At 57.9% G+C, this 27795-nt stretch overlaps 1 protein-coding gene across 4 annotated transcripts in view; it reads left to right on the top strand.

Moving 5' to 3' along the window:
• Positions 1–27795, top strand: part of GALNS (galactosamine (N-acetyl)-6-sulfatase) — a 36995-nt gene that overhangs the window by 7232 nt on the left and 1968 nt on the right. The window contains exons 2-14 of one of the 4 annotated variants that reach the window (XR_004900118.1): positions 576–699; positions 1437–1511; positions 2292–2394; positions 5505–5648; positions 7091–7157; positions 7260–7387; positions 7742–7881; positions 10561–10664; positions 14868–15004; positions 15658–15760; positions 19939–20060; positions 21782–21899; positions 23659–24389. Coding sequence is in view for 2 of the 4 variants with exons in the window: in XM_028501924.2 (XP_028357725.1) it covers positions 576–699; positions 1437–1511; positions 2292–2394; positions 5505–5648; positions 7091–7157; positions 7260–7387; positions 7742–7881; positions 10561–10664; positions 14868–15004; positions 15658–15760; positions 19939–20060; positions 21782–21899; positions 23659–23745 (1452 nt within the window). In the remaining 2 variants the exon portion in view is untranslated. Of the gene's footprint in view, positions 1–575; positions 700–1436; positions 1512–2291; positions 2395–5504; positions 5649–7090; positions 7158–7259; positions 7388–7741; positions 7882–10560; positions 10665–14867; positions 15005–15657; positions 15761–19938; positions 20061–21781; positions 21900–23658; positions 24639–27795 lie in introns of those variants that run through there. The other 3 variants (XM_028501924.2, XR_004900119.1, XM_036012400.1) reach the window with 3 other exon arrangements.

The following is a 27795-nucleotide window of genomic DNA, read 5'->3' as shown; positions in this document are numbered from 1 at the left end:
CCTTGCCCCAGTCTCTGCCTCCGCTGTCTTCCTCTGTGTCTGTGCCTCTCCTCCTCCTATGAGGACTCTGGTCCCTGGGCTCGAAGCCCACTCCACCCCAGCATGGCCTCGCCTCAGCTGGTGACATCTGAACTTCCTTGTAAGATCTCATTCACAGGTTCCAAGTGGACATAAACTTGGAGGGCTGCTATTCAACCCCGTGCCAGTTGGATAGACCACATTGTGTTTATTTATTGCCCACTTAATGGACATGGGGGTGTTCCCTCTGGGCCATCACAAACCATACTGCTGTAGATGAACATGGAGTTTTGTGTGGTGTGTGTTTCAGGGGTGGAACAGCTGGGTCACATGGCCACACTCCACTGAGCTTTGTGGGGAGAAGTTCCGTCTCAGCCTGTGCAACAGACTTAGAGGGCTTCTCCATGCCAAGGCCAGGGTGGAGCTGAGCCCCGAAGCTCAGCCATTGCCCATGCTTTCTGTGCCCCGGCCAGGCATTGGGTTGTGAGGAAGCTCTGGGGCCCAGACCCCAAAGGTAGAAGGAGGTTCAGTCCACCTGTCCATGCTTTTTCCTGCAGATGGGGTGGGGTGACCTGGGCGTATATGGAGAGCCTTCCAGAGAGACCCCAAATTTGGACCGGATGGCCGCCGAAGGCATGCTTTTCCCGAACTTCTACTCGGCCAACCCCCTGTGCTCACCATGTAAGTGAGGGCTAGCCCGGGGCACAGGCAGGTGCAGGGGTGAGCACAGCAGGGGAGAGCAGACACAGTGAACAGGCATGGGCCGGTGGGGTGGGGGAGGGTAGGCATGAGGAGCAGACAGCCCTGACAAAGGCAGCAGCTTCACTGCATCTCTGAGGGCCAGGAAGTCGGGCAGGCATGTTCCCCCTTCCCATTGGCTCCGTGCCATGAGGGGGCGGGGCCTGAGGCCACTGAGGGCTTGTCCCCTGTAAGGATCTTTGAGGCCTAAGTCGCTGTATGTGGTGGTGCTGATTTCCAGGTGCTAAGTGCTGCGGCTTATTCAAAAGCACTTGACTGGGAAGTGGTTCTCCACCATGGAGAGGGGGGTCAGGGTCACAGGGCTGTGGCAGCCTATTCCTTTCCACGCCCCCCCCCCAAGAAGCACTGCTGCTGGGGGGCTTCTACACAAATGCTAACCTTGAGGAAGAGAATGACTGCTGGCTCGGGGAGGGGGACGGACATGAGGGGCCATGTGGGCCCCACTACTCGGTGTCCCGGGAGCCAGAGAGAGTAAGAGGGGGCTGGATGGTGCTGAGCTGCAGGGCCTGGCCAGAGCTCCCCGGTGGCCCCCCTGAGCCAGTCGGTGCTGGGATGGCCTGCCCACCCAACTCGGAGGCTGACGCACTGGGAAGCTCCACAGAGTACCCTGACTCGCCAGGTGTTCTCACCATGTCTCCATTTTTTTCGCCTCCACACAGCCAGGGCGGCCCTGCTCACTGGACGTCTGCCCATTCGCAATGGCTTCTACACCACCAACGGGCAGGCCAGGAATGGTGCGTGTGCGCTGGGCCGTGCTGAACATCTGGGAGGCTGGGGACCAGAGGGGGCAGGGCACCATCTATCCCCCATTCTCACATGGGACCTTCCTTCTCCAGGACAGCATTTACTACCCATGGTTAAGGGCTTTGTCTGGGATAAAACAGGTCGCAGCACTTTCATCAAAAATTGTGCATTTTAGGCAAGTAGAAAGGAAGGTGAGGTTAATGTGAGGTCTTAGGGACTCGGGGCAGAGCTTGCTCCTGCCTCCTGCTTTGAGGAGGGTGGCCAAGTCCGATGAGCATGGCACACTGGTCCTTCCCTGCCGTATCCTATCCCAGGACTGCCTGACAGCCTGTGAGTTGAGCACTCTGCCCCCCGCAAGGGGCTGCTGCCGGAGGAAGCCAGGTACTGGGAAGTTAGTAGGGCACAGCCCTTGGAGAAACATAGTATAGAAAGCAGAGGGGAGCCCAGCATGGGTGGGACCCTCATGGCATCAGATGGCATTTTCTGGAGACCTCTGGGCAAATCAGCAGAAAGGGTAAGAGCTGGGGACTCTGCCTGATAGTCCCAGCTCTTCTGGGGTAAGGGGCACAGTCTGCCCTGTCCATCCCCACCCAGTACTGTGCTCACTCTGGGGAGGGACCTGGAAGGCCCTAAAAGTACCATGCACCAGTGTCAGCTCCTCACCAGCTTTTCCCATTGACTCAGAAAGGCCAGTGTTCAACTCTGTTATCCTCTGCAGCACAGCCTGCTCTGTGGGTGTGGGTGGTTCACACACTGTGGTGCTCTTCCAGCTTACACGCCACAGGAGATCGTGGGCGGCATCCCAGACACTGAGCTGCTCCTGCCCAAGCTGCTGAAGCAGGCCGGCTACGTCAGCAAGATCGTGGGCAAGTGGTGAGTGCTGACACTTGCCGGGCTGGGCGTGTTCACACAGAGCCATTGCTAAACATCTCCAAACAGGGAAACCTCCTGGGTGGGAAATGGTGTCTTTGGGTTCCAGGTCCATTTAGATGCCTGAAGCATTACTTTAGAAGCTGGGGTGGCCGTGCCACTGGGGCTTCCCATCTCCAGACCAGAGTGTGGTCGGGAGCCCATCGTTCTCGAATATTGCACACCCCCACCACCTGTCCCTTCTCTCCGTCTGCTCCCTGTACTGCCTGCTGCCACGGCGTCACCAAAGGAGCCACACCATGACACTCGCGGTACTGCTGTGGATGACGCACTCCATCAGCAAGCACAAGGGCTCTGTCTGGTGGTGAAATGCAGAAGCAACCAATGGTCAGGGTAGCAGAGTAGGTCAATGTGCTCACAACCTCCCACGACCACTCACATTGCAGCTGAACTACAGGACAGCCATCACTGAGAACTGCCTGAGGTCTGGCTGCACAGGAGCCCAGTAGCTAGGGATGCCCAGAAGAAGCCATGCTGAGACTGCTGTGGTTACAGAGGTGTTTCTGTGTCATTCGGAAATATTGTATAATAGTCTTTAAAATCCTGGGATAAAAAACATTGAGAAGCAAAAAAAGAAGCAGCAGCAAACAGAAGGTAGAGAATCGTCATGTGGTCATGCAGTATGGAGTCCCTGGTGTTAAATGATCACGACTGAAGAGGCTCACATGACCACATGTGGTGTTCACGCTGTTTTAAGCATGTTAAGTGGTTCCTGTCGCTTACTCCCTGAGGATGCCTAAGTGGGTTAGTGTAAAGGTCAGACATCCTCATTTTTTTTCTGGGTGTTGAGGCCTTTGGGAAACAGGAAGCCCACTTCCTACAGGAAGCCTCCCATGATTTTCAACACACTGTGAATGATTTTCCCGTAATCACTCTGACACTCAGCAGTATTGCTCTCTCAAGGATGAACGTCTTGTCTGTGCCCCTTGGGAACTGCTGCTCTTTGCATGTTGATCGTCACAGGGATAGGCGGTCTGCAGACACTGGGAGAGTAATCGTCAGAGGTGATCTTACGAGGCTGCCTAATGAACGCTTTCTGCCTCCTGAGACAAGCCGAGAGCTGTCTGCCAGGCAGGCAAGCCCAGAGGAGGTGGCGGCTGCACAGCAGAGCTGGTGGAGGCATATTTGGCTGCAGGAGCCCTTGTTGCCCGCACGGTGCAAAGCATTAGAAGGCAGAGGCCAGCTGTGAGGCCTGCCAGAGCTGTGTCAGGGCTGCGCTGGCAGAAGGGAGAACCCCCAGTGACCAGAACTCAGTGCCTGGCCTGGCAGCTCTTCCCTGGGTCTGGCAGCCTCCCACTCATAGTCATTGATGGGGGTAGCCAGAGCTGGAATGGAAGTGTATCTCCATGAGGAGAGGTGAGCACAGATGCAGAAGAGAATTGGGCAGGGCCCAGAGAAGTAGCTCTGGGTGAACTCGAGGAGGTGGACACAGCGCTGGCTGGTGGGCCAGGGTCAGGGCGGCCATGGCCAGAGTGAGGATGGGGTCTGGGAGGCCCAGCAGAGTTCCCAGTCTCAGTGGGGGTCCGTCCATAGTGGGGGGATGTTGGCTGGCATGGTTGTGACTGCCCTGACATCCTGCCTCTGGGCCCCAGCACCACGGATCTGGGTTTCCTCGGCCTAACCAAGGCCTGGGGTGGATGGAATTTGGTCTCCTGTAGAGGCCACTCCATCTTCCCTGAGCCCCAGCAAGCTGAGATGTGATGCAGACCCCACTTGCCTTTGGGTAGGGCTGGCCCTGCTGCTGCTTTGAAATAAGCACTTGGAATTGACAGCTTAGCATGAACAGGACCCTGGGTGGTATTTCTGCCAAGCAAAGGCCATTTGAGCTAAGGGACATAGGAACAAAAGAGAGTCACACACTGCCAGTGCTAGAGTGAGGCATTTGGAAATGACTGGGCATGTGGCAGCAGCCCAGAGAAGACACAAGTCATAAATAGGAAGCACAAAGCCCAGAGGTCACCGCAGAGCCGACACACACCTGGCAGAGAGGCTGCAGAGGCCCAAGGTGGGCACCAGGCAGCTGCGTGGAGGCAGAGCATTTTGGAACCAGCAGTGGGGAACTGGGGTCCCAAGAGACACACTTACTGTTGCCCAGACTCAGGCTGGCTGGCTCAGTTATGGCCTGCACTGGGCCGGCCTCTCTCCCTGCCGAATGTCGGGTTCTCTCTGACTGAGTGACTGACTGCGGCACTGAGCTCACGGGGACTTGGGACTTGGGACTTGTGAGACCCGCTGCAGGGCCTCTTGAGTGGTCATGAAGGGGCCTGCCCAAGTGCAGCAGAGGGACAGGACCCTGTTCCCTGTGCTCGAGGGATGCAGCTTTCCAAACTCGTCTCTGCAGGAGGCTTTCCGCAAACAAAAACCTAGGAAAACCATCCATTCTGCAGGGTGGGGTTGGCGCTCTCTGCAGGGCCAGAACCCAGAACCGCTGTGCTCCAGAACTACCTTCATAGCCCTGTACTCCCAAGAACACGTGGGGCCGGGCTCAACCACCAGTAGATCCCAATTCGGATGGGTGCATCTCAGCACCTCTCATTGGCGAGAGGACCCTGCATTAGGCGCCCCCAAGAGTAAGGGGCATGTGAGGAGGGGAGAGCAGGGCACGACCCAGCGAGAAGCGCTCTCGGTCTTGCATGGCACCCACGGTGTGTGGCAGGAGCTTGTAGTCAGCCACTCGGTTCCAAGCAAGCACCTGGGTATCTGAGCAGTTGGCAGTTGTCACCCTGTAGACGCATTGCTGTATTTTCTTCTGGTCATGCCCGTCCTCCTTCCTGGCCGGGGCACCGAGCTGGTGAGCAGCAGCAGCAGCCCGTCCTGGCCCTACTGCAGCCTGACCCTTAGCTGTCAACCTGGCGGAGTTCGCTGGGGGAGGCAAGTGGTCCTGATGCCGCCTTGAGGGCAGGGTCTTTCTGTGCCGGGCTTAGCACGCTTCGGGTGCTGGGGAAATGTTTACCTCATTGACTGCTCTGCGAAGGTACTGGGGTGTTGCTGCTCGGAACTTTGGGGTGTCCCTGTGCGGGGCTTCCTGAACTGTCCTGGATTCCTGTTCCTAGGCATCTGGGCCACAGGCCTCAGTTCCACCCCCTGAAGCATGGATTTGATGAGTGGTTTGGATCCCCCAACTGTCACTTTGGACCTTATGACAACAGGGCCAGGCCCAACATCCCTGTGTACCGGGACTGGGAGATGGTCGGCAGGTAACAGTCCCTTCCCTTCTCGCCCTTCGGTGCCGAGCCCAGCAGCCTTGCCCCTGTGGCTGCCCAGGAGCTGGACGGAGTTTCTGGAAGCACCTTCCCACCAGCACTGGTGTCCCGGGACGCTGGGCCCTGCTTTGGCAGCTGGTGGCCCTGCCCAGAACCTTCTAGGACTCATGGCCTGGGCTACTGCTCAGCCACACCTAGGGGATCTCTCACCTTTTTAGGAACTATGAGCTTTCTGTGGTTTGTAAAATTCTTACCTGATAAACAATTTAGGACAGTGAGAGAAAGAGACAGAGAAAAAGAGGACGAGAAAGAGAAAGAAAATAGGAGAGCCAAAGATGCTCTCCAGAACAAGGTTTGTCCACACGGTAGCCATTCACGCGGTTTCCAGGCTCAGGTCCATGCAGCCCATTGGCAGGTCCTGGGCCCGTTTCAAAGGCCCTCTGCCCTCTGCCCTCACAACGTTGACGTTTCAGCTGCACGCTAGGTGCTGAGGACATCGGCATCAGCACAGAGGGCCTGATGGGATGAGGCTTGCTTCCGAGCCTGCCAGGAGTGAGTCGCCACCTGAAGGCCAGGCGGCCCCGGGACAGCCCTGGTCTTGCCTGCAGCCTGGCAGTGGGGTGCCGGAGTATGGCCATGGCAGGCGGGACCCTGGTCTTTCGTGAGTCTTGCTTGGCTTCATCTTGTTTCATCCTTTTTCATTATTAATTTTTGGTTGGACCTCATTATATATCAGTAGACCAAGACACTAGGCCCATTTGTTGCCTTTTTCTTTTTTTTTTAAGATTTTCTTTTTAGAGAAGGGGGGAAGGGAAGGAGAGAGGGAAAGAAACATTGGGTGAGAGAGAAACATCTATCGTTTGCCTCTCATGTGCACCCCAGCGGGGGACCAGACCTGCAACCCCGGCACGTGCCCTGACCAGAACCTAACTGGTGACCTTTCACTTTGCAGGACGACGCCTAGCCAACTGAGGCACGCTGGTCAGAGCCGCTCATTACCTTTTTCAGTAGTAGCTTTATTAAGAGAATTTGCACACGAGACAGTTCACCCATTTAAAGTACACAGTTCAGGGCTTTCTGGCACACTCACAGCCATGCAGCCGTCACCCACACATCTGGGATGTTTGTGTCGCCTCAGAAAGCAAACCCACACTCATTAATGTCACCCCAGGCCCAAGTGCCTCCTGCCTGCCTCTCGCTCACTGTCCTCTCTGTCCTTTTACGGCGCTCCCCATCCTTCTCCCAGACAATGCCCAGGCTCAGCCCCACGTTGACCGTGACCTCAGGAGCAGCGTGAGCTTCCAATTGCATTTGTTCGTAGATTGAACGTTTCCGTCATTCTTTTAAATGAGGCTCGTGAGTTTGCCTATGAAATCATGGAGAAGAGGCTTTTTTTTTACCTGAAATCTGATTTCTGTCTGGGTGTGTTCATTCAGATTTTATGAAGAATTTCCAATTAATACGAAAACTGGAGAAGCCAACCTGACCCAGATCTACTTACAGGTAACTGAAGCCCGGCTGGTCCGGCTCCGGGGCGGCCGGGTGGGGTGGGGTGGGGGGGTGTCCGCCTCCGGGCAGAGGCTCACGGTGTGTTCTTCTCCCCAGGAAGCTCTGGATTTCATTAAGAGGCAGCAGGCAGCCCAGCGCCCCTTCTTCCTCTACTGGGCCATCGACGCCACGCATGCACCTGTTTATGCCTCTAAGCCTTTCTTGGGCACCAGTCAGCGAGGGCGGTGAGTCCTTGGTTGTGGAGACATAGACCCCCCCACATACATACACTTGGGAGGTTCAGCCATGCTTGATTACTTCCAGGGACATGGCATTCAATGCTGTCATGTTTTTAATGATCAGTTGTAGAGAAAGACAGAAGCATTTGTGCCTCTGAAGCTATCCACCAGCCCAGGATGAGTGGGAGGAATGCTACAGTGGTGTGGGCAGCTCTCTCCTAGACCAGCTCTGAGAACTTGAACTTTCCTCCTCCTCTGTGAATTTAGCCAGTCCATTTCATCGTCCGTCCCTGAAGTTACGATTTAACTGCTGTTTGATCACACTGGTGCCCTCGGGCACCTGGCAAATCTTCCCCATAGGTACGGGGATGCTGTCCGGGAGATCGACGACAGCGTGGGGAAAATCCTGAACCTTCTTACGGACCTGAGGATCGCGGAGAACACGTTTGTTTTCTTCACATCCGACAATGGTGCTGCCCTCATTTCTGCTCCCAAACAAGGCAAGTATTCAGGGTGTTCCCTCCCCAGACAAGGCTGCACTCGGGAACTCTGGCCCCCTGAGACACTCTGGGTCCCCTCAGGCACCCCTGGGGGCAGAGTGTGAAGGGGGCTCAGCCCACAGGGCCCAGCCACGGGGGAGGTGCCCACTCTCCCCCAAGAGGGCTGCTCCGTAAGGGAGATGCGCACTGTCCTCTCGGGCCCCGTCTAGTGGGAGCAGATGTGAGGAGGGAGACGCAAGAGCTGCCCCGTGGGATTGGCTGGGGCCCAGCCACTCACAAGACGGTGGGGCTGCCTGCCAGCACCTGAGTTTTGTGACTCTTCTCCCCAGAAAGGCTGGAGCACCTTGGCCTTTCCTGGCCCAGGAAGGGTGTGTCAGTGTGTGAAACAGCAACTGCCCAGGCCCCTCTTCTGAGTTGTTTGTTGTTTCAGCTTCCGCAGAGGGGCCTGGTCAGGAGGGAGAGTCAGTGGGGGGAGATGGAGACGGAGGCCAGGACTGCCACCCTGTCCTAGCTGTGCCACTGATTGGCCCTAGGAGCAGGTCACCTCAGCTTCCTGCACATTTAGGAGCTGAATGAGGTCACTTCTGGTCTTTCTTCTGTGAAGCGCTGATGTTCTCCATCAGCGTTTTTATTCCAGACATGGTGGCCATTGTCCTGTGCCTTATCAGCCACACTTGCCCCTTTTTCTGAGTTTAGGGACCCTCCCTGCATGTGGTGGCAATGACCACCTCCCTCGGGAGCTAAAAATGCAGCAGACACACTTCCCAGCCCCCCTGACAGCTAAGCCCAGACCCCTGCCCCCCAAAGCTCCCTCACCACAACCTCATGAGGGGTGGTGCCCACGAAGGAAGGGACCAAGGCCCCCCCACGCAGTGCTGGCTAATGGAAGCACCCAGAGCCCCACATCCCCCAGACCTGCTCTGGGTCTCTGTGCAGGAGCCAGCCAGGCCTGCAGGCCTCCCGAGGCCTGTGACCCCAGGTCCTTCAGTGATCTCTGACCTCCATCTCACAGAGTGAGCCAGCCGCATGCACTCTGGCGTTTTGTTGTCCTGTTAGAGTTTCACCTAGTGGCTGCTTATCTTTTGACCCCATTCTTCTAACAAAATGCTGGGGCCTGTGGAGGGCCCTGAGGCACCCAGACAGCTCTGGAGGGAAGGCCACAGATAGCAGGAAACCCCCCAGGGACAGGCCTGCATGCGCAGGCACTGGGAGACCCTGTGGTCGGGGGCTTTCAGGGGCTTCAGGATTTCAATTGACAGGAACAGCCCAGCTGGCTCAAGTCAAGAAGAAACCCTGCTGAAGACAGAGCAGCAGTTCCGGGTCCAGGCCCAGCTGGTCCAGGGCCCCAAGGATGCTGTGTGGTCCATCCGTGACCCAGCCCCACTTCTGGGGGGTCTTCGTCTTCTTGCAACTGACAGTCTCGGAGAGGACTGGACCCCCATCTCCTAGCAGAGGCCCCGGGCCAGCTGAATGTTGATGTCACCACCAGCCCCCAAATGGGATCCTCAGGAGAGCCCTGCCCTGAGAGCCCAGCCTTGCCAGAACCACCAGCCTCCCAGTGCAGGCTTCAGCCTAATCCACCGCAGTCTTCATTTCTGCAGTGTGGAACGGCACGTGCGGACAGAAACGTCTGTGTACAGCTCTCAAGTCCAAGTGACGATGCGGTGAAAATCCACGCACCTGCCACCAGCCTGAGGAACAGAAGGAGAAGGGAACCCCTCGCCAGCACCCTGAGCCCTGACTTCCCAGGACGAGCAGGTCCCCCGAGTGGTGCTGTGCGTGGCCTCACTCTCCCTATGCTCACAAACTCAGAATCTGTCCACGCTCCCGTGCCGCCCTTCATGTGTAGGCGCTGCTCACCCGAGACTCGCCCATGCCGATGCGTGGAGGCGGCGTTCAGGTTCCGGTGCAGGGATGGGCCGAGGTGCTTCCTGCTAGAGACACGCTGCTCCAGTTCGTTTTCTCCGTTTTCTGGGGGCCTGAGGCGAGCCCTGGGAGGTTCATGCTGCAGCCTCTGCACCCTGTTTGTCCTCGGGAGCCAGCAGGATGTCCAGGCAGCCAGGGCTGGGGCTCTGCCCCCTGACACTTCCCCGAGCATGGGTTAGGGACCACCTGCGCACAGCAGGGCCTGCCAGAAACGACTCTGCATCTCGTGCGCAGTGGGACACCCCTCCGGGGCCCAGGGACTGGGCTCCCCAACCCCAAGCACACGTGGACACTTGTGGGCACCAACGTTTAAGAAGGGTCGTACCCGAACAGCAGCGGGAGTCCCGTTGACCTGGGTCAGGGTGCGCTCCGTGGCTCCGCTGGGAGCGTGTCTGCATCCTGTGCCAAGAAGGGCGGTCACGTTCTCCAGCCCTGCATTCTCCAGTTCTGAGTTCTCCAGTTCTGCACTGAGTTTCTCCGGCTCTTCATCTTAGGACGGAAAAAATGGGACACGATGTACAACCAGAACACCTGGGGCCTGGGGCGGGCGCCTGGGTCAGAGCCATCTGAAGGTGTTCCGACCCTGTGGCCGGCCCTCCACCTACGTGATGGTCTCAGTGCCTCGGTGCATCGGCAGTGCCACCTTCCAAAGGCTGGGTGGGGCCCAGTGCCCAGCAGAGCGTGTGTTGTTGCCCTGGGGGCTCAGAGCAGAGACAGCTAATGGGCAACACCTCTCCCTCCCTCCCTCCCCAGGAGGCAGTAATGGCCCCTTCCTGTGCGGGAAGCAGACCACATTCGAAGGTGGAATGAGGGAGCCGGCGATTGCGTGGTGGCCCGGTCACATCCCGGCAGGCCAGGTGAGTCAGAGGTGACCACGGGGCCGGGCCTGCGGTCATTCTGGCGCGTGGAGACTTGGCCCCCTCGTGGGCCTGCTCGCTCGCTCCCTCGCTCCACTGGCTGCTCTTCTCCAAGCAGGGCGCTTCCTCGGGGGGATGGCTAGTGAGTGGAAGGTGTGTGGGGTGGGCACTGGAGGGGCCTCCCACGGACACGGCATGGGGTGCTTGTGGCTGCTGTGGGGGGAGGAGGCTTCTGTGGTCAGTCTGCACGGCAGCCTCGAGCACCGCCGAGTGGAGCCGGTTTCTTTCCCACAGGACCTGTCAGAGCCCTCCCCAGTGTGCTGATGAGTACAGTGAGCTGCCGGAAGGGGCATAGAGCAGGCTGCGTTTTTTAAGTCTTGTTTGGCCCTAGAACCTTCGTTTCCAAAGTTCACCTCCCAGGCCACCATTCTGCGGACGCGCTCCCAGGGACCGCAGCCGCCCGACCGTGTGGCTGGGGTCTGCCTGCAGCGCGCGGTACAAACCACAGGGCTGGGTGGCCCGGTCCTCCCGCTGGACAAGGTGGCGTGTGTCCTGCTCCTCAGAGCCCTCACTCGGTCCCCAGCAGCTGAGGGCTCGGGTCTTCTATAACCAGGCACCTTGACTGAGACACCCTTGGGGTGTCCAGACTAACGTTTGAAAGCTGTGGGTCACTGTTTCGGCTGGCCGTTCCCCTTCCAGTGAGCTTCCCCAGAGAACACTCACAGCAGAACCCCGAGGGGCCTCTGAGTCCTGTGGCCACTGAACAGTCACTGCGACAAAGGGCTGGAGCCACACACCCGAGTGCTCTCTCAGCCTGGGGGGTGGGGTCCAGCACCGTCTCCCGGGGCTAAAACCAGGGGCCTCAGGGCTCACTCCTCCTGGAGGCTCCGGGGAGAACCCACTTCCTCATCTTTTCTGGTGTCTTAGCCCTTGGTGCCTCCTTCCCTCCATCATGCAGGCCGGCAATGGCCGTTCGAGTGTCACCCTGTCACCCTGGCCCTCCTGCCCCTGTCCCAGTGTTAGGACCCTCTGACTACCCTGAGCCCACCCAGGTGCCACCAGACAGGGGGCCTGGCCCTGAGCGGGGCTGCCCAGGGTCAGCTGGAGTGTGTGGGTTCTTGACTTTGTGTAGGACAGACTTCACACCGTGAGTCCAGGGGGCTGTGAGGGCATGTTTATTAAAACCGGGGACAGAGGAACAAAGAAGGGCCGAGCATAGAAGAAGCAACAGGAGAGCCCGGGCTGGGCTACCTCAGCTCACTGGGCAGTCAGAGAAGAGGGGCTTTGGGGACAGGTTCAGGGGACCAGCCTGGGACAAGCTGCCGCTGCCCACTGCCTAGAGTTCAGGAGACCCATGCCTGTGGGGGAAGGAAGTGTGGGCAGAAGACGGTAAAGGGAACAGTGGGGGCTGCTCCCCAGAAGGAGAATGGTGAGCTGAGTCCTTTGTCTTGAGTCTTGAGGCTTTTATCTCTCTCTTGCAGGCGGGAATCTTAGGGGAGTCTCGGGGCGGTTGTAGAATATTCGTCACTTCTCCAGGTGCTTTCAGGGTCGTCGTCTCCACTGATTGGTCAGGGACAGGGCAGGAGGCCTTCGGTCATCGCAGTTGGTTCCAGCGTCACCCACCTGGTTCTGCTGCTTTTCCGGGCCTGGAGCTGAGATGCAGCTGAGGCCTAGATGACACCTCCAGGGAGGCGACCTTTTGTATCTGGCCGTGAATTGCTCAGCCACTGTGTCCAGCCGTCTGCCTCCGTTTCCCTGTTCTCCTTCCCAGGGGATTTTCCCAACTTCTCACTGTCCTGTCTCACAGGGCCCCAGGATCAGCCCCTGTTTAAGGTCAGCTGATTGACAACCTGAGTCCCCTCCTCTGGCAGGGGTGTCCAACCTTTTGGCATCTCTGGGCCATACTGGAAGAAGAGTTGTGTTGGGCCATATAGTAAATACATTATGACACCTAATCACAAAAAAAATCAGTTTTAAGTAAATTTACAATTTTGTGTTGGGCCGCATTCACAGCCATCCTGGGCTGCATGTGGCCCGTGGGCCCCAGGTTCGATACCCCTGGTAAGGTAAACTGTTCAACAGGGCCCAGAGTGGGGGCCTGTCTGGAGCCCACCCAGCTCGTGCACTCCTGGACACTGGGCCCTGGGGCGGGAGCCAGGTCAGTGGGGAGAGCCCAGAGAGCCTGTCACCCTCATCACCCCCACTCTCCATGTGGGCAGCTGAGGCCCAGCAAGAGGCAATCTCTGGTCCGGGACCCCCAGCTGGCAAGTGGCAGAGCTGAAGCAGACTCCCAGGTGTGGGGGGTGGAGCCCACCCTCCTTCCCCACCCCTCCCCGCACTGCCTCTCTCCTAGGACCCCTTTCCCCACCTGCTCTGCCCCGGGGAACCTCCAGCCTTTGGGATCCTCTGCATCTTGCCTGCCTGGCTCCCTGCCCCTCCGGGCCCTGCTCCCTGGAGGAGGAGCAGTGCACAGAGCTGCTCGCTCAGCCGCCTTGCCTGCACCGCGTTTCAGGGCGCACACTGAAATTGAATTAGACGGGGCTATCAGGCCTGCACCCTGTGATAACTATGAGAGGATTTCATTTAAAAACACCCTGCCATTTGTCCAACCAGTTTCAAATATTTAACTCTCCCCTTCACGCCTGGCGGGGTGACTTTATTAATTGTAGCCTTTGATTCTGCGTTAAGTCTTGAAAGTGCTGAGAACAGCCTCGGTGACTTCCTGCCACGGGCCCGTGGCAGACAAATTGCATTTTCTTCAAGGCATTACGTGCACATGGAGAGCGTCTATTTTTCAAAAAGAGCATCTTCCGTGAGTGCGCACAGCTGGTCTGTGCTGATATGAGGACTTCAGATACCCGCTCCTTCCCACGCTGCCCCCACCCGGCACTGCAATCTCTCCTCCTCATTTATTTTTCCAGAGGGCTTAAAGTATCTGGATTTCCCTTCCTTTTTCTTTCTTTCTTTCTTTCTTCCCCTCCCTCCTTCCCTTCCTTCTTTCCTCCTAAAAAGAAAACTGAGAAGAGAGGGGAGCCTCCGTCTCCTCCCCGCTTCAGACTTTTTGAGCCAAATGCTGACCTTCGTGCCCCAGCCTACCCTGGGCTGCAGGACAGATGACACCAGTGGCTGTCACGCGTGTGCACGGTTTCCGCAGCTTCTCCCTGTGCAGAGGAAAGGAAGTGGAACGTGCGCCAGGGTGTGGAGAGCACTGAGCTGGGCAGTGGCTCCAGTTCTCAGCGGGCGGCAGGAGTGAGGGGTGATGGCCTTGCCAGACCTGCCCACAGGCTCCCTGGGGCCCTCCCTCCCCACCTGCTCTTGCTCCCAGATCCAGAGTCTGGGAGTAAAAGGGTGGGAGCAGTTCTGGACAGGCGGAGCCGTGCTCGGGAAGCAAACGTGCGCCTGGCCCTGTGGGCAGCCCCTCGCTGGGAGCGGTCTGCTCCTCGGCCTGTCCAAGAGGTGACCTCCCCCCGGCCAGCTTTGTGCAATTGGACCATCATGTTTGGAGGGTGCAGCCTCTGGGAGAGGGGCCAGCCTCACCCCCTCCCCAGTCCATCTGCTCTCCCCTCTGTCCCCGCCCCCACCCCTTGCTCTCCATGCTGCTCTGGGCCTTGGTGTCCTGTTTTCTACCCGCACTCGTACCTGAATCGGGAATTCACAGTGTCAGTGTTAAAACGACATGACAGCCGGGCTCAGAGAGGGCAGCCTCCTGAGGTGGGATGCTGCTGCTGGTGGCTCCCTGGGGGGCCGCGTCTGCCCCTTCCTGTCTGGCTCTCACTCACAGACACCGGGCAGTGACAGGGGCTTGGCGTGGGGGACAGGACAGGGTCCTGCCTGTCTGGGGTCAGACAGCTTGTCTGATGTCCCCAAGGCCACTCTTCCAATGAGGAGAGTCGTCCCTCCCTCTCAGGCCCTGCGGTGGGAGAGTTGTGTGGTGGCCACACTCAGCCAGACACCCGGGGATGCAAGGAGTTCTAGGAGGCCTGGGGTCAGGTGGGATGGGGGCCCGGCCGGGTGAGGTGGACGGGGCTGGGCGCGTGCAGACACACGCACATTGTGTTCTCATGTGCGGGCACGTTGTAAGGGATGCAGCTGCCTGTCCGTGTGTGTGAGCACGCATGCCTCTATAGACCCAGCTGGACGGCGGCAGGGCACACACACAAGGGCAGGGTATCCTGAGCGAGTGGCCACACGTGTCCATTTCAGGTGAGCCACCAGCTGGGCAGCATCATGGACCTCTTCACTACCAGCCTGTCCCTTGCGGGCCTGGAGCCACCCAGCGACAGGGTGACCGATGGCCTTGATCTCCTCCCCGCCATGCTGCAGGGCCAGCTGACGGACAGGTTAGTTCTTGCTGGGTGCTGTCCCCTGCCTAGCCTCACAGCACCCAGTGACCCAGAGACGGGCCTGGGCTGGCTGACAGAGCCGGTTTCCTCACCTGGCTGGCTTGGGGCAGCGGGAGATAAGACCTCTGGGACCTTCTGGCATGAGATGTGTCCTCCCTGTGGGGTCCATCACTCTGCCCTGCCCGTGGGAGCAAGGAAGGGACACCCCTCTGCCAGGGTGACCAGCTACCACAAACCTCAGCAGCCTGGCCGAGTCCTGCCTCCCTCCTCTGCACCAGAGCACCTGTGTCCAGAGTCAGCTGCTCTTCAGCTTGAGCTGAGACCTGCTCCCCGTTCTGGGTTTAGGGCAGGGATTAGATGGGCTTATGTTCTTTCCTTTTTTCATTTTACTGTGGGGCAGGGAAGGTGGGCCCAGTGAGCCGTCTGCCCCTCAGGAGGACCGAGCTCTGGCAGCTGTCCACTGCCGCCTCGTCCCACCCGGGCCTCCCGAAGCCGAGGATGATGAGCACCGTGGGCTCACCCCGCAGCGCCAGGGGCCTCGCAGCCAGTGCCCATGTGATTTTGGCATGGTCACTCCCATAAAGCCTCAGCCCTGACCGTGTGCCCACAAGCTCCTCACGTCTCCTGACCCTCTCCTCCCTCCCTAACAGGCCGATATTCTATTACCGTGGCAACACACTGATGGCAGTCACCCTTGGCCAGTACAAGGCCCACTTCTGGACCTGGACCAATTCCTGGGAGGAGTTCAGTCAGGTAGGGAGGCTCGGGGCTGTGACTCTGTACCCCCATACCTGGTCCTTGAGGGGACACAGCCGGGCAGAAAGGGCTGGCAGCAGGCTTCTTTGGAACGGTGACAGCCATGTGGTCTTGTGCTTCCGCCCTTGCATGTGTATCCATGGCAAGAATTGGGGGCACTGTGGTGTGGCTATGAGGACGGCCCCTTAGGATCCTGGGCACCCCACCCTCTCAGGCCACCCAGCACCCAGAGCAAGGAACCTCTAGGCAGGCTCGGGCTCAGACCCAAGCCAGACACCTCCAAGTGCAGGGGAGCCTGGGGTGCCTTCCCCCAAACCCCTCCTGCTCGTCCCCCTCCGGGCCTGGTCAGGGGCTCTGTGGCCCCTCTGAAGGGCTGTCAGAGTGCACGCATCATGGTGTCTGCCCCAAGGGCTTGTCGGTAAAATGCCACATACAGGCAGGGCTCCAGAGTTCTCAGCTCTTGGTCCTCGATTCCCGCTGCCTCTCAGGGCACCTTTCCGCCACTGCCCGCTGTGCCTGCCACTGCCTCCTCCTCCACAACCCCTCCCTGCAGCGTGCAGGTCTTTAGGCACAGGAAAAGCCTGCTAATGTGCTGTAATTGGGAGGAAAAGCAATTTAAGTTAATGAAAAACCTAAGTACTGGAACACTCCGCATCACTCGGGACGCAGATCGCAGATTTCGTAGCCCCAGGTCTGGTCCCGGGCTGAGTGGGCGGCACAGCCAGGGGCCGCCCGTGCGGTGCCCAGACCCAGGTGCCTTGCGCAGACCTGGGCACTTGGGCAGAGCCGAGGACGGCGTGTGCTGCTGCCGTGTGGCCCAGTGCCTGAAACACACTCTGGCGTGGGGACGGTGCAGCTGGACCAAGCGAACCTTTGCTTCTCTTCTGCCCTCTGAGCTCCTGAGCGGCCTGTGGGCTTCGTGAACTTCGTGACAGCAACCCCCAGCCTGGCCTCTTCCAGAACTCTCAGTGTGCAGCATGGCAGAGCCATGTCCCCTGGCCACACTTACCTCCCCAGCCCCCACTGGCCCTTCTGACTTGTGGCCATCACCTCCTGTCCCTGTTCCCCGGCAGGCTGGGCCATGCCTGGCTTGCCCTTTTTGAGAATCCGTAGGTGCAACCAGGAGGAGCCCAGGGGCTGGCAGTCTGGGGACCCTAGGGGGCAGCTGTGAGGCCTTGCTTCTCCCTCCCTGCCCCTCCTAATCACACCCACAGCCCCCACCTGGCCTCTAGGGTCCCCATCATTGGCTGTTTGGGAGTCTGGGAGGCCAGCTGGCAGGTGTGGCTGGTGTTCTGAGAGACCCCCCCCCCCCCCCCCCCCCCGCCAGGCCTCCCTGTGGCCATGAGGACTCTCACGGCCTCTCAGGGCAGGTCTGGACCCAAGTGAGACAGTCCAGCTCCCACCCACCTGGGGCTCCAAAGGGCACACGGCCTTCGTCCCTCGGGAGGCGAAGCACAAACCACCCCACTCCCGAGTGTGCACATACCAGAGGGGGCCTTCCTCAAGAAGGCGTTCTGCTGGGCACAGGGTCAGGCTGTGGGTTCACTGTGTCACAGCACACACTTGGGGACGGCTGCACTGTTGTTTGATGGCCCTTCTGCCCCCAGGGGTCAGTAAAGGGATCAGTGAAACTAAGGAGTGTACAAAGTTTGAAGGGCCCTGTGGCCATCAGCACCCCCCCCACCGAGCACCAGCAGAGACTTCGAGCCTCCTCCAGAGGATTAACACCTTAGGGACAGCTCTGTTCAGAGGCTCCAGAGGGCCCAGCTGGGGCCCAGCAGCCAGTCCTGGGCTGATTCTGCCCTGAGGGGGGGGCCCGGGGTATGGCCTAGCTGTGGGTGTGCCAGTCTGGTCCCCAGGTCTGGGGGTCACCCAAGTGGACCTTTTTAGCTTTCTGGCTATATGCTTGTCCTGGGGCATCTCACACCCCCTATAGGAACCCCCTCCCCATTCCTGGAGTCCTGTTGTGTGGCAGCCGCCAGCCCAAGCCCCGGGTCTTCCCTCTCCTCAGGACCATTGGATGGTGGAGGCTGGACTAGAGGCCACTGCCCCAGGTACGCATGCCCACGACCTCCCACCATGGGGGCCGCCTGAGTCCCTGGGTGAGAGGCCAGAGGGAAGCACCTTAGAGTGCCTGCATTTCCAGGGCACACTCCCCCCCCACACTCCTTCCCACCCTCCAACAAGGCCAGGGCGGCACTGCGGGTTCACTCGGGCACTGCAGGTTCACTTGCTTGGAGGAGGAACGAGGAGCGGGAGGCTGGCTCAGCTGTGATGCCCCCAGGGCGAGGCCTCCCTCACAAGACAACAGTTGTAAGAGAAAAACCCTGTACTAATTAGCGGGATCTTAATTAAATAGCTTCTTTGATTTGCATCCAAATTATAATTTGTGTCTTCTGTCTAGACTTAGATACTTCTCCCTGAACTGCTCAGCATTTTTACGCTGACTGCGGTTACCTCTCCCGCTGTTCCGTCCACGTTTGCTCTCTAGCAGCTCTGCTCCCGGAAGGCCAAAGGGCCTCCCCGTTGGTAGTCCTGCGTGCCCGCTGCTGGCCACCCTCAGTGACTTGGACCGCAGCCCCTGGCGCGGGAGTGGACTGCTCAGTGCAGATAAATGGAATTTCGTGGGCTCCTAACTTCCCTGCTTTATTGAAAAGCATAATGTTAACTGCTCCAGTGGCCAGCTGTCGATTACAGACAGACACGCCGGGCTTAGAAATGGTCTGCCCATCAGCAGCACTAACACAGAAAGCCCTGTAGGTGGTTACCATACGTGAGTCGTGGCCACATCTCCGGACCCATCGGTCGTGCCCTGTGTTGGCTGGGGACCGACGCCAAGCCACTCGTGGGACCCTGGGGTCACCAATGCCTCAGGACGCGGCCCTTGGCCTCTTCCGATTTCCCCAGGTGGCAGGGGAATTTTTCCAAGTCGGAGAGACCCAGGAACAGCCTTCAGGCCTTAGGGACAGAGTTCCAGACTGCAGGCCACAGCTTCAAGGGAGCCCCTGGCCCAAGGCCACCCTGGGGCCTCAGAGCCACCCCAAGACCCAGGCAAAGCTCAGACCACACACAGACGTCGGAAGCCCATTCCAGATGCGCATCAGGCGGTATAGCCCGAGTACCAGGGGCCCTGGGTGCCACACCTGAGCCTTGGGGGGCCTGGTGTTATCTGCTCTATCTCTTCCTGTTTCTTGAAGATATTCACTGTTGTCATTTTAGGGTCCCTGCCTGTTAACTTGGGTCCCCCGAGGGCCATTCCTGTCTCTGTGTATCTCCAGCCTTCAGGCCGTGTGAAAGAGCCTTGAGCAAATGCTGAGCCTTGAAGTGGATTGAGTGATGGTGAAAAGCTTTGCTCTGAAAGAGCGATTTTCAACCAATGCACCTCGAGAGTTGAAACATGCACACCTGACTGTGCAGTAGAGGGCACTGACTTCTTTTCTTTTAGACTGTCACATTTTTTAAAACGTGTCAACAGCCGACACAATAGCCATCTGGTTCAAATGAATCAAAATTATATCAAAAAATTATATCAAAAAAATATTATTTTTTGTCAGATCAGCAAAAAACATTTTTTGGTGTGCCACAGAAATTTAGTAACTAGTTTATGTGTGCACGAAATGAAAAAGGTTGAAAATCACTGCTCTAGAAATTAGAGGTAGTCAAGCCAGGTGGCTCAGTTGGTTAGAGCATCATCCGGTACACCGAAGGGTTGCAGGTTCGATTCCTGGTCAGGGTACTATGTAGGTCTCAGTTCAACCCTCAGTTGGGTGTGTACAGGAAGGAGGCAGCCAACTGAAGTTGATGTTTCTCACGTCCATATTTTTCTCTCTCCCCCTCCCTCCCTTCTTTTCTCTCTAAATTCAATAAACTGGTCCACAGGTGAGATTTAAAGAAAGAAGGAAAAAGAAATTAGAGATAGTCAAGATGTGAGATGGGCTAAAATAGTTGAAGAAGGGGGTTCCGGAAAGTCCAGGGGTCAGTACATGGGGCATCGCTGCTCGGCAGCCCTGGGACCAGGGGTGGCTGGTGGGAAGGCTCTGTCCACCCTGTAGAGCCCACCCTCCGGCCTGCTGGGCCCTTCACCACTGGGACTCATTCAGGGCAGACTGGCCGGCCTTGTGGCAGGTGCTCCCTCCGAGACAACGCTCACCCGCCTTCCCTGCCTCTCCTTTCAGGGCGTGGACTTCTGCCCCGGACAGAATATCTCGGGAGTCACCACCCACACGCAGGAGGAGCACACGAAGCTGCCTCTCATCTTCCACCTGGGACGAGACCCGGGGGAGAGGTACCCCCTCAGGTGAGCAGGGCACAAGGAGGCCTTGAAGCCCCAAGGAAACGTTAGCCAGGCCCAAGCAGTGCAAGCCCACACCAACGTGCTGAGTTTTCTAGAAGGGACAGCATGCTGTGTGGACACCGGAGATGCATGAACATAGGAAGGGAGGCGTGGGGCCTCCCCTCCCCCTGGAGCTCTGACACCTGTACTGCAGTTTTCCATGTGGGGCGCGAGTGTCGTGGCCTTTCCTCCCCAGGTGCCCCGTCTCCCCTGTTTGTCTCCTCACTCTGTGTGGCCCAGTGACAGACAGGACTCCGGCCCCAAGCTGCTTTCGGGGATGGCCTCGGTGGAGAGGGATGGTCCAGGCATGGTGTGGATGGGAACCTCCCCACATGGCCACCCTCTTCCATGACAAGCAGCACTGAGGACATGGACGGCAGCACTGCCAGCCCAGAAGGACCCCCTGGGGGTCAGATGGGGCCTCTCCGTGCTATTGGGGAGCCCTGGGGGATCTCTCAGCAGCACCTCGCTCTATTGGAGCTCTATCCAGCTCAGTGGCTGGGACCTTGGGGAAGAAACGTGGAGGGCCAACACCGTGGATGAAATAGCATTCCCTCAAGTCAGTGGCCACCAGGGCTTTTTTATAGGCAGACTGGTCAGGGCGCACATTCCTGCCCTCGCAGCCTCTGAGCCTTTAGCACACCTTGCTGATCCCCTCGCAGCTAGAGCGAACATGAACACCCAGGCTCGGGACCCCTCGAGGTCAGGAGGACAGAGGGGGCAGCTGAGCCTCTGATCACCCCGCCCTGTGGCAATGAGTACAGTGTGGCCTCTCAAGAGTCAGATGTCCACCTGAAGGTCGGTGCAGTGAGCTGGCTGAGGTAGACAAGGCTGGGTACAAATGCTGCTCCTGCCCCTGCCCCTCACTGGCTGTGGGTGTGGCCAGAGGGCACCACTTCCTGCCTCCACATTCCCAGGAATGCGAGGTGGTGGCGCCCGCTGCTCAGAGTGAGGTTGTGTGGACCTCACCCTCCTGAGAGGGCCCTCCTTAGATCCACACTGTCACAGTGCAGGGATGCTGTGGCATTCAGGCTTATTGCCCCAGCTATAATTGGACGCCCCCTTGGGCACCCACTGACATGCCCTACCCTCACAGGCTCACAGCACCTCGATCCTGGGCTCCAGAAGAGGAGGCCCGGACCTGGGTTGGGACATGACCTGCCCAGGGTCACTTAGGGGGCACGGCTCTGGGCAAGAAGACCCTGGGGCCACCGCCTGGGCCGGAACTGTGCAGGGCTGAGAGCAGAGCCTCCCGGAGCCTCCCACCTGTGCTCACACTGTGTTTAGAGGAGCCTCGTCCCCAAACTGCTGGACCTGGCTAAGCCCCTTAGTCAAATGGACCCAGTACATTTGACGAATCCTGGAAAGACATGAAACGCGCCTGGGACCTACTTTGAGTAGCCTGGGGGCTGTGTGGGGAAGGGATACAGCCAACAGAGCAGGGGCACCAGCCTGGGGGGGTTGTTGAGGAGCCGGGTTGGCCTGGGGGCAACAGTGTCAGACGGGCGGGCGAGATGCGGCAGTCGAGGCAGGGCCAGCCACACCTGAGAGAAACAGATCTGGGTCTCCTGGTCCCCAGGCCTCTTTCTAGCCCAGCTGGGAGCCTAGCTGGGTGTCCCGCCGCACCCACCCTGTCATATCACGGCCCTCCCCACCTCACCGGTCTGGTGCTCTCTCGTCTCCAGCTTTGCCAGCACCGAGTACCTGAACGTCCTCCACAGGATCACCCCAGTGGCTCAGCAGCACCAGGAGGCCCTGGTCCCCGGGCAGCCCCAGCTGAATGTGTGCAACCGGGCGGTCATGGTAAGGGTTTATGCGTGGCTACTGGTGCTGGGAGGGTGCAATTCCTGCGTGGGGCATCTCCAGAACCATGAAAGTGCTGTGGGGTCTGTGCACCCTGGCTCGAGAGTCCCAGCGACTGGGAAAGAAGAGTCTTAGTGACTGGAGGGGAGGGGAGGCAGCTGACCTGGCCAGGACGCTGCCGCCATCTCCTGGCCACTGCAGGAACTGCCACAGCCTGACTACCCCTAGAATGGGAGAAAGTGGGGAACCCCCTCATACGTCGAAAGTGAACGAAGACAAATGGGAACAATGTGGGTCAGCCTCCAGTTTTAAAATGAGCAGCCACTGAGGAGATGTGTGGATTTACGTGTGTGAGCACAGGTGGGTGTGTGTGGAGCGTGAGGGGTCCCCCACGTGTACTGTCCATATCCCTGGCCCTCCTCAGTCCCTGGATGGAGGAAAGGTCCCACTCTATGTTCTTGGCCCTTCCTTCACACATACCCGCAAGCTCCACTCTGGCCCCCATACTTCCACCCTCCCCGCCATGCTTCCAGGCCCTCCAGCTAAGCCCTGAACCTCCCCCCCCGCCCACACACACACTTCCAGCCCCCCAGCTCAGCCCTGGGCCTCATATACCCAGCCCTCCAGCTCTGTACTGGGCTCTCCTCACTTCCAGGCCCCTCAGCTCAGCCCTGGACTCTCCCACACACTTCCACCCTCCAGCTCACCTCTGGGCCCCTCAGTTCCGGGCCAGCCCACCTGAGGACTCAGTGTGGTGGCCTCTGGGCTGACAAGCCCAGTCCCATGCAGCCCCCTGTGGCCCTTGAGCAGTGGTTGGCTGTCCTGCCCCAAGGCCCTGGCCCTCTGGAAACCCCAGAACTCACAGGCCAGGCCCAGAATCAGTTCTTCGGGAACTTGCTGCCCTCTCTGCTCTACCTGAAAAATCGAGGACAGCTTCCTCATGCACACCCAGCTGGACACAGATGGACAGCCCCTCCCGACATTGGCAGCCGGGGCTGGACAAAGCTTTCTCTGTTGTTGATGCTCCAACTCATTAACACTCAGGTCTAAGATCCTGTCCCAGGGTACTTCCCCCAGTGATTCTGAGTCTCCCAACTGTGGCACAGGGACAACCCCTGGACACTACGGGACATGGCAAAGCCAGGAAGACTCCCTCTTAAGGTTATGGGGGTGTGTCTGTCTCTCTTTCTCTGTCTCTGTCGCCAGGAAAAATAAGGCCACATACAGTAAGTCCGCATGTCGAAGGACATGGCTGGGCTAGGGCTGCGCTGGAACGGGCCCGCTCTCCACTGGAGAAAGGGTTGCTGACAAGTAAAGAGCTCTCTCTGGGGAATCGTGCGGAGGTGTGTGGAGCCTCCCCGCCCCTGCTGGAGCGCAGAGCTCCCTCTCTATCACAGCAGGCTGTGTGCAGGCCCTGGCCTTGGATCTGCTTGGGAACATGGCCAGGAGTTGGGGCAGCTAGCAGACGGTCCTCACCCAGACGGTAACAGAGGGCTCAGGGGCGGGCCCCGCGGGCCCCACCCAGTGCCACTCACACCATAAGGCCTCACACTTTTGCCCTCATGGGTGTCCGGGAACCAGGGGGCCTCCTGTGCTGACATCACTTGGGTTGCAGTGGAGACAGTGGTGGCTTCCATGCCACAGCCATCGAATAGGCCGGGTCAGGGGCCAGGCGAGGAAGCCATCTGAAACCTGCTAGGTCCAGAAGTGCTCAGTGTCGCATAACTGAACATTCTCTTTCTGAATTTTCATTTTCCAGAACTGGGCACCCCCAGGCTGTGAAAAGTTAGGGAAGTGTCTGACACCCCCGGAGTCTGTCCCTGAGAAGTGCTCCTGGCCCCACTAGCACCTGCTCTGGCCCAGGCCCTCCCACTGGCCCTGCAAGTGCCTGGGGGTAGGAGGGTCTGGCTACACACTGGAAGAGCCTCAGCTGCCCTTTGCCCCGCCACCACCAGAGGGACGTCGCCTGCAGCCTGCAGCTGGACCTGCAAGGCTACACTGCCTGGCCCTGAAGTCACTCCTCAGCCCTCTTCCTGGCCCACCTGGCCCTGCTGCCTTGAGCCCTACATCAACCTCAAGCTAAACGCTGTGCTGCCTACAGGTCTCGGTCCTCCCACCTGTCTCTTCCCCCCGCTTGGCTCTTACCACCTTCAGACTGGCCTTGTTCAGGCCTGGCCTTCATCCTGGACCTGGAGGTCATGACTCACCGTGGATGCCCTGGCCTGTCAGCTCAAGCCCTTCAGCACCAGTGTCAAGGGAGGCTGTGCCAATCCTATGTTAAGCCCCTTGGCACTGCACAGGGAGATCCCGGCCCCACCTCCCTGCACCACACCACATGGGGAGACAGAGGGCCTCCCTGACCTGGATCCTGCATTGCCAAGGCCTCCCCCGCCCAGTGGGGGCCGCTGCTGCTGCTGTTTCCCTGCGACATGAGGAGGTCGGCACCCTCGATTCTCCACCTTCCATAGGGATCTAGACCCTGGACTGGAGGTGTGTCTCTCCCGCACAAGCATCCTGACTGCCCGCCTCCCCTTGGTGCCTGCTGCGGCAAAGCACAGGCCCGGGTCGGAAGAGCCCAAGCAACCGAGCACAGACTCCAAGGTCACTCCCTTGAAGGCATATGGAGCTCCTTCCATTGAGCGGCTTTTCATACCTGCAGTGATTATCTGCCCAAACTGTAATGCTGTAAGTCAGGAAATTATGAAGAAAACAGTTTCAGAATAAAGTAACAGGCATTTTCGCTCTTGTTTTTTTAAGCTGAGATTATGTTTTAGGGGAACTGTACCAAGGGTACCATGGTGGGGGGCTTCAGTGGTGCCGCTCTTAGCCTCCTCCACAGACACAAGCGCCTTGCTCTCAGGGGCAGGCCTCGGCCAAGCCAAGCATTCCAACTTCCCTCCTGCCCCTTCTGCAGAAAGGCAGGCAAGGCCTTCCTCCTACTGCAAACCCCACCCCAAGCCAGGCACCAGGCACCCTATGTTCGGGCTTCCACCACTGGTTTGGGTCCTTCCCTAGCCTACCCAACCCAACCCAGGCTCTCTGGTCCTCCCCGAACTGTGCCCCAACTCTGGCCCTCCCCTCCAGGCTACTGTACAGCACTGCTCTCCTGCTCAGTATACCTCCCTCCATCCTCATTCTCGCCCTCTCCCCCGCAGTTCCTGGAGGGAAGGCCCAGACCACTCCTGCACGTGTCTGCACGTGCATCTTTGCATCTTCGGTGTGCATGCTGCCTGCCTGCGAGCCACACCCACGGGCCCACCCCCTTGCACCTCTCAGCAGGAGATCAGCCAGACTCAGGGATGTCAGGAAGGGCAGGGCACAGCAGCAGCAAGAAGAGTCCATACCGAAAACATGGCAGGACCAGAATACATATGCCCCTGGCCTGGGGGTCCCTGCCAAAGCCTCCCAAAGGGCCTGCCAGATGTACTCAGGAAGGCCAAAACCAAGCGAGGGTCTCCCCCCAAATCCGACCCAGCCTGCGTAGAGGCTCTATCCCATTGACTTTGATTTGCACCTTGTCCCCACACAGACGTCCCCAGGGCAGGACGTGTGTGTTCAGGGTAGGAGAAATAAGCAGGCAACTTCTGGTAAAGATGGCAACATAGGTAAATGGATATTCAAATCTTCCCACATCAAAATACATCAAAAATAAAACTGAACTACTGAACAGCCATCAAGTAGAACCACCTAAAATCTAGCTGAATGGAAGTCCTGCACTAGGGATTTAAAGAAGCCACTTGGAGACCAGAAGAAGGGGCAGAGAAGGGCAGAGACGGGATGGTCCCACACCCACATGTGACGAGAAAATTGGGAGGGATACCTTGGCTTCAGAGGTTCCCCCTAAGGAGCAAGCAAGTCCCAGTCCCACACCAGACCCCCCAGCCCAGGGTTCCAGTGCTGGAAAGACAAGTCCCCACAACTTCCGGCTGTAAAAAACCCAGCAGGGATTGTGGCTGAGTGAAACACAGGGCTTCTGGAGTCCCAGGCAGGTCCTCTTAAAGGGCCCACTCCCTCTGAGCTCCAGCCCTGGGGCAGCAGCTTGAAAGGAACCAGAGACATACAGGGAGGAACTGAATTATCTAGAATCAGGGCCAGAGTTGGGAGGGGGCAGCTTCCTGCCAAACAAAATTGCTGGCAGAGGCCACTGTTCCTTTCATGAGGCCCCCACCCGAAACACAGAGCTGACAGGTGGGCACCATATCCGAGTCTCCATCAGCTTGGCTCACACAGTTTGCCCCCCCGCCCCCCTCCCCTCCGTGATTCCCTGAGAACGGGCCCCATCCAACTTGCAGGCTCATCCAAGTGGTTTCCCTTGGCTTTTCCATACAACTGGCCTCTTTTGCCACATGCTTTGGACTTTCCTAAAATCCCTCAGACAAGCAGCATCTGGCCTCTGCATACTGCTAACCTCTTGCTGAGTGGCCCCAGACCTGGCATTAGCAGCAGCTGGCCTTGGTTCACGGCTTGGCCTCTCTTGGGCACCTCCAAGCCCAACACAAGTAGCAGCCATCTGCAGATTGGTTTGGAGCTCATGCTGGGTGGCCCCAGGCAGGGCACAGGCAGTGGCTGACTTTGCATCTCCCAGTAGGCCCCAGAGCCAGTGCACCCTCAGACCATGCCGGCTCACGACCCCACCACCTCCACCAATGACACATTCCTCACAGATGATTGACTGGCCTGAGGGTCAATCCCTCCCAGTGACACCAACAGCAGTCAAGGTTCAACTACAACAGGACAGTTCACACAGCCTACACAGGTGCACCTGGAACACCCAGCTCCGGGGACTGGGGAGACTGGACCATGGGGCGCTACAGGACACCTACTGCCACTCTAAGGCTGCTCTAAGTCCAGGGGATTAGCAGCTCTACACAATACATAAAAACAAACATGGGGAAGGGGCCAAAATGTGAAGGCAAAGAAACAGGTCCCAAATGAAAGAACAGAAGAAATCTCCAGAAAACAAAACTAAATTAAATGGAGGCAAGCAAACTACCAGACACGGAATTCAAAATAATGGTTATAAGGATGTTCAAGGAACTTAGGGAGAACCTTAACAGCATGAAAAAGAACATAGAAACCATTAAAAAATGGTTTCTCCGAAACGAAGGATACACTGAAATAAAGAAATGAAGGATACACTAACTGAAATTAAGAATAATAGCCCCTGGCTGGCGTAGCTCAGTGGATTGAGCGCGGGCTGAGAACCAAAGTGTCCCAGGTTCGATTCCCAGCCAGGGTACATTCCTGGGTTGCAGGTCATAACCCCCAGCAACTGCACATTGATGTTTCTCTCCCTCTCTCTCTCTCTCTCTCTCTCTCTCTCTCTCCCCCTCCCCTCCCTCCCTAAAAATAAATAAATAAAATCTTAAAAAAAAAAAAAAGAATAATTTACAAGGAATCCACAGTAGAGTAGATGATGCCAAGAATCAAATCAGTGATTTGCAATATAAGGAAGCAAAAAAAAAAAAATTAAAACAGTAAAAAGAAAAAAGACTCCAAAAATATAAGGATAGTGAAAGGAGCCTCTGGGACAACTTCAAGCCAAAATATGCATAATGGGGATGCCAGAAGGACAAGAGAGCGAGCAAGAAATTGAAAACCTATTTGAGAAAATGACAGAAATCCCTGACTGGGTGGCTCAGTTGGTTGGAGCGTCATTCCGTAAACCAAAGTCTGCAGGTCTGATCCCCAGTCAGGGCACATAAGGGAGGCATATTTCCCTCTCACACTGATGTTTCTCTTTCTCTCTCTCTGTAAATACATCCTTGGGTGAAGATTTCTAAAAATAATAGAAAACTTCTCTAACCTGGTGAAGCAAATAGACATACAAGTCCAGGAAGCACAGAAAGTCCCAAACAAGATGAATCCAAAGAGGCCCACACAATGACATATCAAA

This window comes from Phyllostomus discolor, chromosome 12, assembly GCF_004126475.2.
Source record: "Phyllostomus discolor isolate MPI-MPIP mPhyDis1 chromosome 12, mPhyDis1.pri.v3, whole genome shotgun sequence".
NCBI classification, from domain to species: Eukaryota; Metazoa; Chordata; class Mammalia; order Chiroptera; family Phyllostomidae; genus Phyllostomus; species Phyllostomus discolor.
This window is presented reverse-complemented; position numbering and strand designations above follow the sequence as displayed.